General features: G+C 40.7%; 1 protein-coding gene across 2 annotated transcripts in view; it reads right to left on the bottom strand.

The window, feature by feature from the left end:
* Positions 1–14,402, bottom strand: part of SMAD1 (SMAD family member 1) — a 112,654-nt gene that overhangs the window by 28,381 nt on the left and 69,871 nt on the right. For both annotated transcript variants that reach the window (XM_051618188.1, XM_051618187.1), the window contains exon 2: positions 2,805–3,431. In XM_051618188.1, the coding sequence (XP_051474148.1) occupies positions 2,805–3,204 (400 nt within the window). In that variant the 5' untranslated portion in view covers positions 3,205–3,431. The remainder of the gene's footprint in view (positions 1–2,804; positions 3,432–14,402) is intronic.

Raw genomic sequence — 14,402 nt, 5'->3', positions numbered from 1 at the left:
TCTTTTTCCTCAAAACTTACACAACACTAAAATAAATCACATGACAACCAGCAGAAGAGTGAATGTATAGATGCCATCCCATGCATGCACTGTATGCTTCAGCACTCCAGTAACTGAAATTGCACAAGGCAGTTCAAATATACAGCACACTGCCAAGCAGAGACAGAACCTCACGACATACCTTGCACACAAAATGTGCATCATACACATCTGAGCTTCCAGTTGTGTTTTGTCAAGCTAAAGTACATTTTGAGCCCTCCTGGCTGCAATGATAGCCTTGGAAACACAAACCTTGATATCTGCTCAAGTCTGTAGACTCTTGGAAACAGTGAGTCATGCATGAATTCCCACTACCCATTAATCTCAACGCATAAGCATTTATGCGGCAATAATGGTGTTTTAATGTTCTGGCAAAAATGGGGAAAACAGGTTAGCAAAATTTGGGAGTGACTGTCAGGAAATAAAGACAATGCTTGGAGGACAGCAAGAACAAGGACGGGACAGGAAAAAAGAAGTCATAAGTTAAAAAGGACAGCTCTCCAAGCCAAACAGAAGTTCAGCTACCACCTGTTTCCAAAAGCCAAGCTTCCCCACTCATCTCCATGCACCACCCCTCAAAACAACTGCAGATCTGTGGCTCACTGAATATAAAATTCTGCTCCTTTACATACCCAGCCAGAGACCTCAGTAAAGCCACAGTGGGCTTCAACCCCACTCTTGCATTTTGGCAAGCTGTTAACAATGTAAGATGTGACCCCAATATGCATACATAACCTCGTGCCCCCAGACTGTCATTTAAAAGAGCATCTCAGCAAAAGCTACTCTGGGTTCTGGTCAGCAGCCACCTCCAGAATTTTTTAAGAGCAGCACACTGAGCTTGTGAAAGACTGAATACTTCTGTCAGCCCTGTTAAACTGACTACAGCCCACATACTTACAAGAAAATTGCCCCGTTGCCAATTAGGCAATTTAAAATGGATATCTCATTTTTCCTGAAGAAGGGTACTCTCTGGACAAAAAGGGAACAATTTTATTTCTACCATCTCCAACTTGATTAAGTTACTGTTTTGGGGTTTTGAGTGAAAATTCTGTAGCTACATGAATGCAGAGATTTTTATCTCATCCAAAACCAATTAAAGAGCAATTCAGAATTCAGGCTTATAGTTAATAACTTTTGCTCCATTTCCCAAATACAAAATTCATAAGATGACTTCACACCCAGACCCCAGCTTTCCAACCACTTAAACTACTTAGCAACACTCAGCTAAAACGTATGTTTTATTTAGGCACCATTTGAAAGTTTTATTCTGTTTCTATCTTGTATATCTCATTTCAGTGACAGGACATTTGCAAGTATCTATTTTTAAATATGGTATAAATGGTGCAAATGAGAATGTTCTCAAACTCGGTAACTGTTTCCATGATCAAAGCAAAACGAGCGAGAACACGTCATTTGACATTACTGCAACAGCAAGAGCCCAAGTGTTGTTCTGACAGAAAGAGATGTCTCTCAGGAATCCTAACTTTCAGTATTTTGGAATACTGAATGCAAGCAACTAGTGCAAATATATGCAGACACCTAGCAGTACAATGACACAACTATTATACTATCCCACTTGTGTTTAACATGAAATGGTTAACAATTTTTAAAAAATTTAAATAATTGCTTTTCCAGTGTAGACTTCGTTTGTTCAAGCTTCTTCTGCATAACCACTTACATTGTGGGTATTACCTCTGCCATTCACATGATTTCCAAGTTAATACTAACACACCAAAAGGAAATATTTGGTATCTAGATAAGCACTACATGTTGCAAATCCAAGACAAATCCAGTATTTATCCACAGAAAATCTTCCAATAATCTTACTTCCTCTGTAGTTCGAGTCCATGCCCCTCTGAAGAGACAGCTTCACCGTTTATGAAATGCCTAACACAGATGAACTTCCCAAATCTAAACCAGAGAAGTCTACCCGTACCTGCAGTGCATTTCTACAGATGTCCCTGTACAATCTCACCAGGAGCGGGAGATCAGTGTAGATACATCCAATGACATTTAATCTTAGTCCCTGGAAGTATTCCCTGATAACAAACTTGCATAAAGAAAATTAAGCAGAGATTTATCAAAAATAAGTTTGGCCTTTGAAGAGGAGACAGAGAGAGTGGGTTGCACCTCAAGAAAGAGGTAGGTAAGTGGGCAACAAGTAAGCAAATGGCACTCACAGAACAGCTGAGAGTAAAACTTCACGTATAACCAAACATTGCTATCAAAACTTTAAATTGAGGGTACTATATTCTGCTGTCAAAAATCACCGTCTCTTTTCAAAAAGTCAGATTTGTAGGGGATCCTAAAGACAGTATTATCTTCTGGAGGATGAAGAAACAAAAGTGAAAGAATAATCTGGAAATAATAAGAATACTACTATCACAGTATGTCAGAACAGTTTTCATGCAGACTGCAACAATCCTTTACATTAGCTTGCAGTGCTCAATACAGATTGACTGATCTGCACAATTCAGTAAAAAAAAAATTAATTGGGTGCTAGTGGTCACCAACAAAATCAGGTGATACCAGGCCCAGCATCTTGAGGCATATGCTAAGGCTATGCCTTTGTACAGTGATAAAACATTTACACAAGTGAAGCACTCACCAGAACTGCTAATTAACACATCCAGATAAAATGCAGAGGAAGAATCTGATGTGCAAACAACCCCTTTTTCTTATTTAAGTGGATGAGTCATGTGATTAATTGCCATACTTTGCATTGTTCAGATAAGGTGCAAAGGTATAAACAAGGAAGAACCTACCAGGACTCTCCACCCGCTTGTAATGGTAGGGATTGATGCAGACCTCCTTCTGTTTTGAACCAAAGGGATACTCGCAGCATTCCAGTGGTTTCAGTTCATGATGGCTCTGCAGGTCTGGCCAGCGCCACACTCTACAGTAGATCACGTGCGGTAGCCCTTTCCGGTGGGAAACCTGAAGCCTGCCGTCCAACGAACGAGGAATTGTGACACAGTTGCTGGGCTGACCAGGACAGCTTAATGCTTTTTCCAGCTCCTCCATAGCACCTTTTTTCTTCTTCAGTTTTTTCACTAATGCATCAACGGCTTTCTCTGCCCATTTCTCTTCTTCGTCCCCCTGCTTCCATCCCAACAGCCTCTTCACCGCTGGGCTGGTGAAGGAGAATAAACTTGTCACATTCATGGTGACCCCACTGTGGTGATACCACAGAACTAAGCAGGAGAGTCTGTCCTGTTCTTCCACCACCACCAAGGCACAGCAGGTTGTGTCAGTAGTCAAAAGCAGCCTTTCTCAAATAGCTCTGGTCCTTTTTCCTTTTCAGTCCTCCAGTCCCAGGAAGTCAGCACTGACATTTCCCCTTGATGGACAGAACCTTCTCATTATTATTCTAAGCTCTTCTGGCCAAAAACCTTCAGGAGAATATCAGAGGGAGAGAAAAAAGGATTTTACCTTTTAAGTTAACATACAGCAATTAAAAACACTGCTCCCAACCCACAAGAGTGGAGTGACCAAAAAACAGTAACAGTGTATTGACAGCCTCCAGAACTGCGGACTCAAGGTACACCCGATGAAAACTTAAGCAAGAGGGCTCACTGCTGAACCCTATATACCTCTCTGCCCAAAACAGCCCTGAATAAATGAGGTGATCACCCTGGAAAATAATGACAAAGCATAAACTAAAACAAAAGAGGTTAGGGAGGTGGGGGTTAGCAAGAAGAGAGGACAGGGGATAGAAGTAGGTGGTGGGACAATTCCCCATCAGCTTGCATCTCTCATGCAGTTTCCTCTGTGGCCTCAGTGATTTTTTGAGCCACGCAGCAGGGGGGACAGCAAATGCATTTGCCAGCTTCAAACAATACTTCTGCTTGGTGCCCAAGCATGGCCTCAGTTACTACCGTAAGAAGCTTGATAGAAAAAGCCAAAACACAAGAAGACATGGCTGTATTCCCAGACACAGTCCACAAAAGTGCAAGGGTCCTGTATCAGAAATGTAGTTTATATTAAATCAAGCCTAAAACAGACCTTCAGATTTCATCCTTCACCATTAAGTGTGAAGGGTGCTCCCCTATGCCTATCAGCTGTTGCAACCTTAACCAGCAAAATGTCTAAAGGAACCAGTGCAAGATCACTAGCACTTTTTTTCTTTTATTTTACAGAACAGCTGGATACAATATGCCCTAACAGCATTGTGCTATCCAGCCTGCTCCAAACTGCCAGTGATGCAGCTCAAAAAATGACTGCACTAGACTTGTGCATACTATGATCTGAAACAAAACCAGCTCATCTTCACCTCCAACTTACTTCAAGGAACAAACCAAAAAAAGAAGAAAGAAAACTACAAAGATCCTTACCCTCACTCATCTCACATGAGAAAGAAACCTCCACCTTCCCATCCCATGAAAAAGCCCTCACAGTTCATAAGCAGACTGTGAGGGAAAGATATCATTAACTTACTTCACTGGTAACATCCTGACCCTTCCCATTGCAATGCCTGCCTGATGTACTCAAGGACACGTGAAGTGGGAAGGAGGAGGAAGTCTTGATAACAGGATTTTAGACAGCAGAGTGGTCCTCGAGTTCAGGGACATGGCATGGGGATGAAGCAATGGGTGAAGAGGGGGAGGAACTCCACATATGAAGGCAGCCCTGCTTTGAGCAGCAAGTTTCATACTTGCCAGGGTGGGAAGCAGTCAAACGGCTCTGCTGGGAGAAGCAGCAGAGACCCTGCACTAGCTGGGAGGGGAAAATGAGACAAAGAGCACTAAACCACTGACTTTCAAACAGAGCGTGAAGACAGGAAACATATCCTGGACTGGATACCAACAGGTTGCAGAGGAAAGGAAAAGGGAAAAAGGATATGGATGTTTTTCTTGTCATGAAAAAAAGACAAAAAAAACCCCAACCAACCAACAACCTACATACACACAGAATAAAAAGTGTCAGCACACCCGCCTCAAACAGAATTTCACAGTTAAGACTGCAGATCTTAAAATTGTAAATGCTATGCCACATTTACCTTCTTCTATCATGCACTGTAATGGTTTAATAGTGTACTACTACACTTGAAGTACTTCAAGCTGAAAACCATCCACTTGACTTTGTCACTAAAACTATTATCTAATTGCAAAGGTTCTGTTTTATTAGGCTGGGTGTATTAACTACGTTTATGTGACCAATGATTATGGAGTAAGACACAGACCATGTCTATCTGCACTTCATACTGGTACTTTCCAGTTCTTTTATGCTCAGAATTGTATTTGAAATAATTATGTCAACGCAACGGAAGATTTGCATGAGACTGGGGCAAATTTAAGAATGTATTTTGTTGGGCATGCGCTGTACTGTTAAATGAACTGAACTCCATTACTGGCACTAACTGTACCCCAGGTATACTTTATCCTTACTAACACTGTAAAGCATTCTATAAAAATTCTATGCTAATTGAAAAACCATATTGTCAGAGCCACAGTACATGTGCTTCAATGTATTTGTAAGCAACAGTTATTCTCAACTCATATCGTCTGTACCTCAATCAATAATCTAAATATCTTTTTTTCTGTATCTTTCAAAAAGACACAAGTTCCACACACAAATGTTGTAAGTTCCAGTGGTACATCATTAAGTAAAATCAAGTCAAGCTTTTTACTTCATATTCATGTCTTAATAGATGGGAGGTTAATACCAGTGCTTGAAAATACAACCCTAACATGGGCTAGCTAACACAAGCTCTGCAAAGACTAAGACAACATTCAGATGCAGCCCCCAGTAGTCGGACCATGGGAGCAGATTTTTGGAAATTTTTTTATCAAATCCTGCAACACACATTTCCCACTCCCACAATCATACACTCCAAAACATATTTCACCATCACAGTTAAAGGTATTATCTTAACAACTGGGCATCTCTGTAGGAGCAACTCAGGGAAGATAAACACTGAGAGCAGGAGTAGCAGCATCAGGTACAGTATTTCTAGACTCACATAATTGTTTTGGTTGGAAAAGACCTTTAAGATCACTAAGTCCAACCATTAACCCAGCACTGCCAAGTCCACCACTAAATCATGTCCCTAAGCACCACATCTACATGTCTTTTAAATACCTCCAGGGAAGGTGACTCCACCACTTCCCTGGGCAGCCTGTTCAGGTGCCTGAAAATACTCTTGGAATATGCTTGAAGATACACTTGGAAGTAATGCAGCTCAGTATGACCTTGCTGGTTACCAGCCTCCAAGCCCAGGGACTCCTGCTTAAGTCCTGCCTGTCCAAACCAAGTCTAAGCACACTCCAAGCCATGAACAAGCCACAAGATAAAAGTAAAGGAGGAGAAAATCCACAGGCTGCTGTATACTACTCACACTAAGCTCCAATACCAGTATTAAGCTAAAAAAAAAAATAAAGGCAGCGTAGGTGGAGTTTTTTGTTTCCAAGAAGCGGAGAGTGCTGAGCCCTTGCCAGTACATTCCGTTTCCCTTTCTGCCACTCTTGGTTTTTGCAATGCATCATTTCCTGTATTACTTTTGCACAAAGTGGTCTTATCAGCTGGAAATGCAAAATAAAGATGAAACCATGGGTCAGCAGATGACACAGTCTGCATCTTCCCCAAAAGCACATACCCTTCTGGGAAAGTAGGAGTTCATATTTCCAATAGCTGGGTTACCACCAGCCCCTGAAGGGTACGTTTATTTAAGTTGTATAGGTGACACAGAAACCTAAGCCAAACAACAGGACATCCCTCCAAAAGGCAGTCTTAAACCAGTTTAAAGGAAATTAAGTTGTTACCCACTTCTCAGCCAACCTTTACACATCAAAACCCTTGGCACTTTTTATTAGGTCTTCTGTATGCCAATGGATAACTTCAACAAACTTCTTTTTAAATCCCAATGCTGCTTTATTTGTCATCCTTCACTGCTGCTGCCTTTTGTGTAATCTTTGGACTAACATAGAAACCTGCATACAGTTTGTGAGAAGCCTATAAAAAGAAAGTGAGCATTGTATATATAGATGTTTAGCCAGTCTTGTATTTACACAAACACATTTAGGCAAAATGCTTTAGAGTTAAGTTCTACTTTTCCAGCCCTCAAAGAAGAGAGAGCTACTCTGTCAGCAACACTAAGCAGACAGTAAAATATTCAGTGAAACTGCTTTCAAATTCCCACAGGAGATCCCATAGGAAACTGCCCCACTTTGCATAAACTACTGTTTTTGGAGGGGGAAGAAAGGGGTAGGACAATTAGATGATCACATACCAGAGAGGAGGGGGCAGGGGGGGGAGTACAGAAGTAAAACAACTTCCAGCCCAAGTTTCCGGCAAAAAAGAAGCAGCTCTAACTCTTCCACTTATTTAATTATTTGTACTGCAGGCTCAGTAATGCAGGCAAAAAGGATCCTATTAAATTATGCTTAGCACAGTTAGACATAAAAAGGAGAAGGAACCACAGCAAAGACATTTACATAACTGTTAATGGAGAAAACTGTCTAGTCTTTGACTGCATTTTTTAAATTCTATTTATCTTACTCTGTTCAACATACCTCCTCCAAGCGTCCATTACTTATTGACAATATAAAGAAGTAACAAGCAGAGATATTTTAATTTGCTGCTTTAAAAATATCTAGTAATTTCTCTTCTCTGAAAGACCCATCTTTTCAGCAATTCAGGTACTCAGTACAGTATTTAGACCTTTTTATAAAAAAAGAAAAAAAATCAGATTTTGGCACAGAAGCCAGGGAGCTGTCACTTTACTGCTGCAAGAACTGTTTCCACATATTACTGAAAAGCATGCAGTCTGAGCAGCTGTAATGCTAGAATGTGTTACAACAGATTGTGCACCAACTTCCTCTGGCTCCCTGTTCTTGGAGCAAGAAGCAGAAAGTTTTGATTTCTTTCTTCAAGCGATATGACCTGTAAAACAAGAAGCCCAGAGTCTTCTGCTGAATTACTCTGGTTTTAATCAAAGAGTTCTTTCTTTGCCCCTTCTTATTGTAGAAGATTAGCTCTCAGTCATCTTGGAAATATGCATGGACACCTGGTAGAATTGTCAGTGACATTACAATACAAACGCAAAAAGAAAGTAAGTTTCATTTCAAAGTGCTATAGAACTCATTAGAGACTTTCTACAGAACCTGACTTGGCTTCCCTTCTATTTCTGAAAAGGACAAGGAGGAAGATGATGAAAAAAATTAACTCCTTTATATGACTGCTTGGCGTAGTAGAAAGAATTCAAGAAAGCCAAATTTGAACACATCTTGCAAGTCATATCTACACCCTCATTAAAGCACAGCTCCTCCCTGTTTACCAGAAACACTAACATGTACAGCCTCTTAAATGATCACTAGAGCCTTAAATTGTGCAGTTCTCACCAAAGCTGAGAAAAAAATGGTAAGATTTCTAGCTTGCACTGCTGAATTTTACTCCTTCCTGCATTCTGATGCACACAAGACTTCACAAAGTCACAAACTGCCATCTCTTCCTTGAATGCCCACTGCTCTCCTCACCATGCTGGTTTGTCTTGCCCAGACTACAGAAAGAACAAACACCAAGTTTGCCAAGTGACTTGGTCAGGAAGTTGGATAAGCCTGGTGCACAAAAGGGCTCATACAAATAAGACACATCAAAATATACACCCAGGTGTGGATAAATCCCTCCTGGTGTCAGTAGCAATGGGACTGAACTGGACACGTTATCAAAGAGTATCTCTAAAATCGCAACTTAATATCTGAACTCAGGAAGGAACTGCAATTTGATGATTCAGTCAAAATGCTGGCACAGAAGGGATTATAAAACTATGAACTTCACTAAAATTACCTGTAGGATAAATGCAATGTTGTGAACCACAAAATTTGACAGAATAGTGTTCATGAGGTGGTTTTTTTCCTAAATGCTATGAAGGAGAAGACTATTTTTCCACACTCTCCAAGCTGAAGGCCTCGTAAAGAAATCACTAAATTAAGATAAAACTTTCAAAGGAAAAAAATTATCCAAAACAGTTATCAAGAGACAGAATGAACTGCCAGCCATCACAGTACATCTTTAGGGCAAGTTTATCCATGTCACTTGTGCTGTGGGGTATTTAAACTCCACATGCTGTCTCACCAGGCACCAAGAATGCTCAGGAGTACACAAGTGGGAAAGAAGCTCATGAGACAAAACAGGCTAAGTCCTGAAAAACACAGAACAACCTATAAGCCAGTCTGGAACACCGGCTATGGCTTTGTGAACATGGGATGTCTACAATGATGCCATGAGTAGCCTAGCTATTATAGTAATACGTAGTCCTTTTCCAAAAGGTCAAGAAGCTGGGGAAAACAGGAGGTTTTTTTTCCCCTTTCATCATAAAACTCCTGTGTAACAACTCCCTTTTTCCACAAAGACCATTCCCTTTCCTGACTTTTTGAACTGTCTTTAGAAAGCAGGTGTTGTTTACAACAATAACAAACACACATCTGTGTGGGTGTGTTAATACACACAAAGGCAGGATAACTGAAACCTCTTCCTATATTTAGATCTGTCTGGTCAGCTCTAATTGCATAATTTAATCAAAACCCTCTCCAGCGGAAACACATCCATACTCATCACAGGCATCAAAGGAAACATCTTTACAAACTATATCCTTTTACAAACCAACACATGGTCCCATGCCACTTGTCCAATTGTTGAATTCCTCCTTTGGGAAGAGCATGGAATTTTATTTCTTTTTATCAGCTGAAAAAAGCATTTCCCTCCAACTCATCCGCACAGGGTGGGAGGAACTTCCTTCACAGGTGAGATGAGGAAAAATTACTGACATGTAACTCAGGCTTTTTTTTTTTTCTTTAAAAGCAGTTAAAACATACATTTGCGGGATAAGGGAAAACTTCCAAACACAAAAATGCCCATCATCACTCAGGCATCACATTTTTTAAGAAAAGCTCACAAAATACAAGATGTGCTTTGTCTTCACACAACAGCACTGTCTAGCACAGACTGCACGAATTTAGAAAGCTGTTTGTCAGCCCCAGCCAGAGTAGTGCTAAGACTGAGTATTCTTAAGGAGGGAACCCCATCAAACACACTCCAGTTGTGCTAAGCTTATGCAAGCCACTGCTCCTACGAGTGATTCATTTTATCAAGAACATGCACCAATACAGTTACATCAGCTGCACTATAAACCACTTCTAAAGACTGTGACCCAGACCTCACTTATCAGAGATTAAGTAAAGATGTTTAGTTACAGCTAAAGATCCCCAGCTTTAAAACAGAATGTTTCACCAAAGCAAGAGACAACAAAAACTGAGAAAGAAAAAATGCTTATTAAATAATAAAATCATTATTAGGTCAAGCCTCAGCAAAACAGAATAAACTGATGAAAATGAAACAAAAAAAAAGGAATGTTGTTAAAGTAAATAAATATTTGAATACATTAAGCCACCATCCACTATTTACACACTTGAAGTAAGAACAGCCTCTTCAGTTTGCCAATATTGAAGACATTTCAGTGTATTTCATGAGATACATGCTTTACCTATTTTAAAAAATAATACCTCTAGCTTTCCTCTTTTTTGCCTTCTCTGCAGAAACTAATGAAGCATTTTTTCCCTTTAAGTGACCTTTAAAACACTAGTTTCACCATGTCTTTAAAACGTCAAGAGACAAAGTGAGAGATCTACGTTAAATTTTGTGAAGTATCCTGCAATTCACAATTGCCATTCTGGACAGAGAAAGTATTTAAAGATAGTACAGCTTTTCAAGCCAAGTTTATACAACCCACAAACAAACATCAAGATTTGAGAGATTTCCACCACCCAAAGAAACACTGATTAATTACAGCATGCCATAAGTGGCCTTCTGAAAACCAGGACTTCAGACAACACTCAATGCAATCTGCTCCTCACCCTCAGGACAGAGAGCAGCAGCTGTGCTACCACATCACAGCAGATGTTCCCTAGGATCTTGGTATTTTTTAAGCCACCTGAACTTGCCAGACCTTTTACAAATGGAAGAAGCAAAAAATTACAGGGTTGTGAGATGCCCCTTCACCTTACACACAAGAAAATAAGACTCTTTAAAGATTACGATTTACAGGCAAATACAAATTTACAGGGATCCTCCTGAGATCAGGTCAAGGAACTTTGGATTCACATTTAAAATACACCAGCAAACACAGAGATCTAGGCTGACCAAGGACCTTACTGGCACGTGAGGTACAAGTTTGAGCTTACCTACTCTAAAAGCTTGAACCATCTTCAACTACACCCCAATGTAATCCTAGAACAGGGTATAATTTCACCAATATTAAAAACTGTAATTGTGAAAGAATAAAGCTATTGACAAACAACTACAAATGCATTTACATGGTCTCCTAATTTTACATATGTTTTAATCCAGACTCTACAGAACCAAGGGAAAAATTCTGGTTCAGCTGAAGACATTAGGAGATCTAGCCTTCCTCTGAACCAGAAGGCACACCTGGAATGAAACGGGTATTGCACACTGTTGTGGCTGGAAGCCAGGCACCTTCCAGACAGCAGTTCACCAATGAAGTCTAAAAGCTCCTTTCTCAGGAGCATTTTACTCCAAAGGATTCTACTGACTTCAACTGGTTTTGCTATCAGGGCAATTTTCCCTGCCATATCCAAGCCTGTAAAACCTCATCAGCAGAAGGAGTACTGTCACAGAGAGTGCTGGGCTGCTGCTCCGACGACAAAGCTCCCGTTTCCTTTGGACAAGCTGCTTCCTCATGTCAAGTCATAGCCTCACCTGCAAGTAAGTGGAGAATAGAACTCTTGAAAGCTACTGATCGAGAGGCAAGTATTAGACAGTCAGAGAGGTGACCACTGGCACAAAGTTTTGCTGGCAGGACAGCACTAAGACAGCTCTGTGAGAGCACATGTCACTACCCTGAGCAACATCTCCAAGCCACAAAGGAAGAGGGAAGTAAGTTAACTTGCCCTGAGCAAGAAGCGATGACCACTGCGGTGAGCAGCCAGAAGGCAAAGGCACCAGGGCAGACGCCGGGGCACGCGCCGGTGCTGCCACACTCACCACAGCCAACAAAACGTGCAGGGAACTGACAAGCACAGATCCAGAAGTTGAAGAAACACCTTCCATCTTATAAGAGCACAAAACAAGGGCATTCCTGCATGTGAGGATTTAGAGAGATCCAAAAAACTGTGGGATGAGGCAAAAGCAGCCACTGTAGCCCTGTGCCAGAACATCTGCAGAATCTCATGTCAAACTGTTTTCTCATATTCCTGAGATCAAGGCTTTGGAGGGTTTTGTACAAAGGCTTCAACCCACAGATAGAAACTGATAGTTCATACAGCACTTGGCAACCACAAAGCTTGAAGGGAAGTGGGAGATATCCTCCTACACTGCTTACCAGGAATACGGAAGTTTTACAACACAAGAAAATGGCTGTAATCTATCTATCTGATCCTCTGGTTATCTGTAAGCTTTTTATTATTTTGAAAGGAGGAATCAAGCCACATAAAGAATTACTCAGTACCCTCTCCTTATCTGTGAGCTTTTGTTATTAACGGAGCTTGTATGATTCTGCATATGGAATTAAGGCAACTTATTATTCATTCCACCATAATTTTCCAAGACCAGCTTAGTTTCAAAATTCAGGTTTTGAAAAGTTGTAGTACTGCAAACTTACAGCTGTGACATGAAAATACAGCATTTCCCAAATACCATGAGCTCTGCTGGGTCAGCAACAAGCTAGCTAAAACAGCCATAATGCTTCCCAAATTTTCTACTGAACAGTCATAGCTGTCCTAGTACAGAGGACAACAGGACTCCAAGCCTTGAGTACATCACAAAGTGAGACTGCAGGAATGAACTTCCAGGACTTGCAGCTTTCCAAAACTACTTACTTCTAGGCTGAAAGCTAGTGCACAAAAAGAGCACATGACGATTTCAGACTCCTTGTCTTTAAGCTGACAATCCAGATGCCTTTAATTTTGGGTATGAAACCAGTACTCCCCAACTCCTAAGGTAAAAAGCCTTTAGGCTCAAATGACCCTGACTGGACTGGAAGATTGAGAACCCTCATGTCCCAAGTCAGGGGAGACAAGAAGCTAACCAAAGGTGTGACAAAACCTTTCTATATTCAGAAATATGAGACATCAGCCAAAGCAGCCTGAAATCAGCGCTCCCACTTTCAAACCACAAGAGGTGCATCAGGTCTGACCACGAGCACAAGTCATAGCTGATAAACTAGTGGGAACAACAAGGACAAAGGGAACAGTCATCCAAGTAAACTGTAGTAAACACCCCTGGAGCACTTATGCCAGTTACATTAGGTGATGTTTTCTGTACAGAACAAAATTTCAAATAAGCCTTTTGCCAAGCCAGAGGAAAAAAACAAATACAGTTGGTTTCCCAAGGGTCTGGATAGTTCTTGGCATAGCAGAATTCTACAAGGGGATGCAGCAAGAACATGATTCCAGCACTGCCAATAGGGGAAATACCTAAAGTTTGTATTTTAAATTGGTAGATACACTCTAATTCCTTGAAGTTCAGAAATATATTACAAAGACACAATCTTTGAAGATGTTAAATAGCTAGCGGTAACAAGAAAGAGTAAGGGGTTTTTAATACGTTTACCATATACCATTAAAATGAGTGCTTTCTAAATTTGAGAAAAGTGGATCGAAATGCAAACATTTCGAAGTGACTTACACAGTAGCTCAGAAATCAGGCAAGCTACAAGCACTACACTGGCTTACAGCATGTATCATCTTCAGGTGCCTTATACTGGTAGTGAGTGGTTTCTCCTAACACCAGCCTGCTTCTACACAAGGTTTTTAAATGGATTTAATACTTAGATTTTCCTTAGTTTCTTGATAATGCTGCTAACAGTACCTGATCTGCCCGCCATTTAAAGTTATTTAAAGTTATTTAATCCTCTGAAGAGGAAAGAGTTTCTACTACTACGAAGTTAATCTTGGAGGACATTCTTTTCCCCACGAGGAAAAACATTTGTCCTGTCTCACACAGAACATGCTCTAGATGTGCTCTGTTCATACGGTTGCATTAAACTAGAAAAACATTTCTAACAGCTTGCAGTTTATACCAGCAAAACAGCACTTGACCAGAAAAGCTTGTTTAAGTGTTCATCCTCACCATCCTCCCTCAGCCCCCATAAAATACGTTGTATCATTAATCATTGTTGTTTTGCTGCCAATATAACTACACTGGGGCTTTGTGACTGACGTAAGTGTTGGCAGTCTAACCTCACCATGCTAATGACCAACCTAAGTATCTGGGAAAAAAACCTGTAAATTAGACCTTTCCTTGGCAAGCATATTAAGGAAGTTTTCATCTGGGAATACTATAGTACTTGTTTATAACTGGCTACCTCCAACAGCTGCCTTAGGCCAGCAGGTCACAGGTCCACAAGC

This window comes from Apus apus, chromosome 4 (genome assembly GCF_020740795.1).
Source record: "Apus apus isolate bApuApu2 chromosome 4, bApuApu2.pri.cur, whole genome shotgun sequence".
NCBI lineage: Eukaryota > Metazoa > Chordata > Aves > Apodiformes > Apodidae > Apus > Apus apus.
This window is presented reverse-complemented; position numbering and strand designations above follow the sequence as displayed.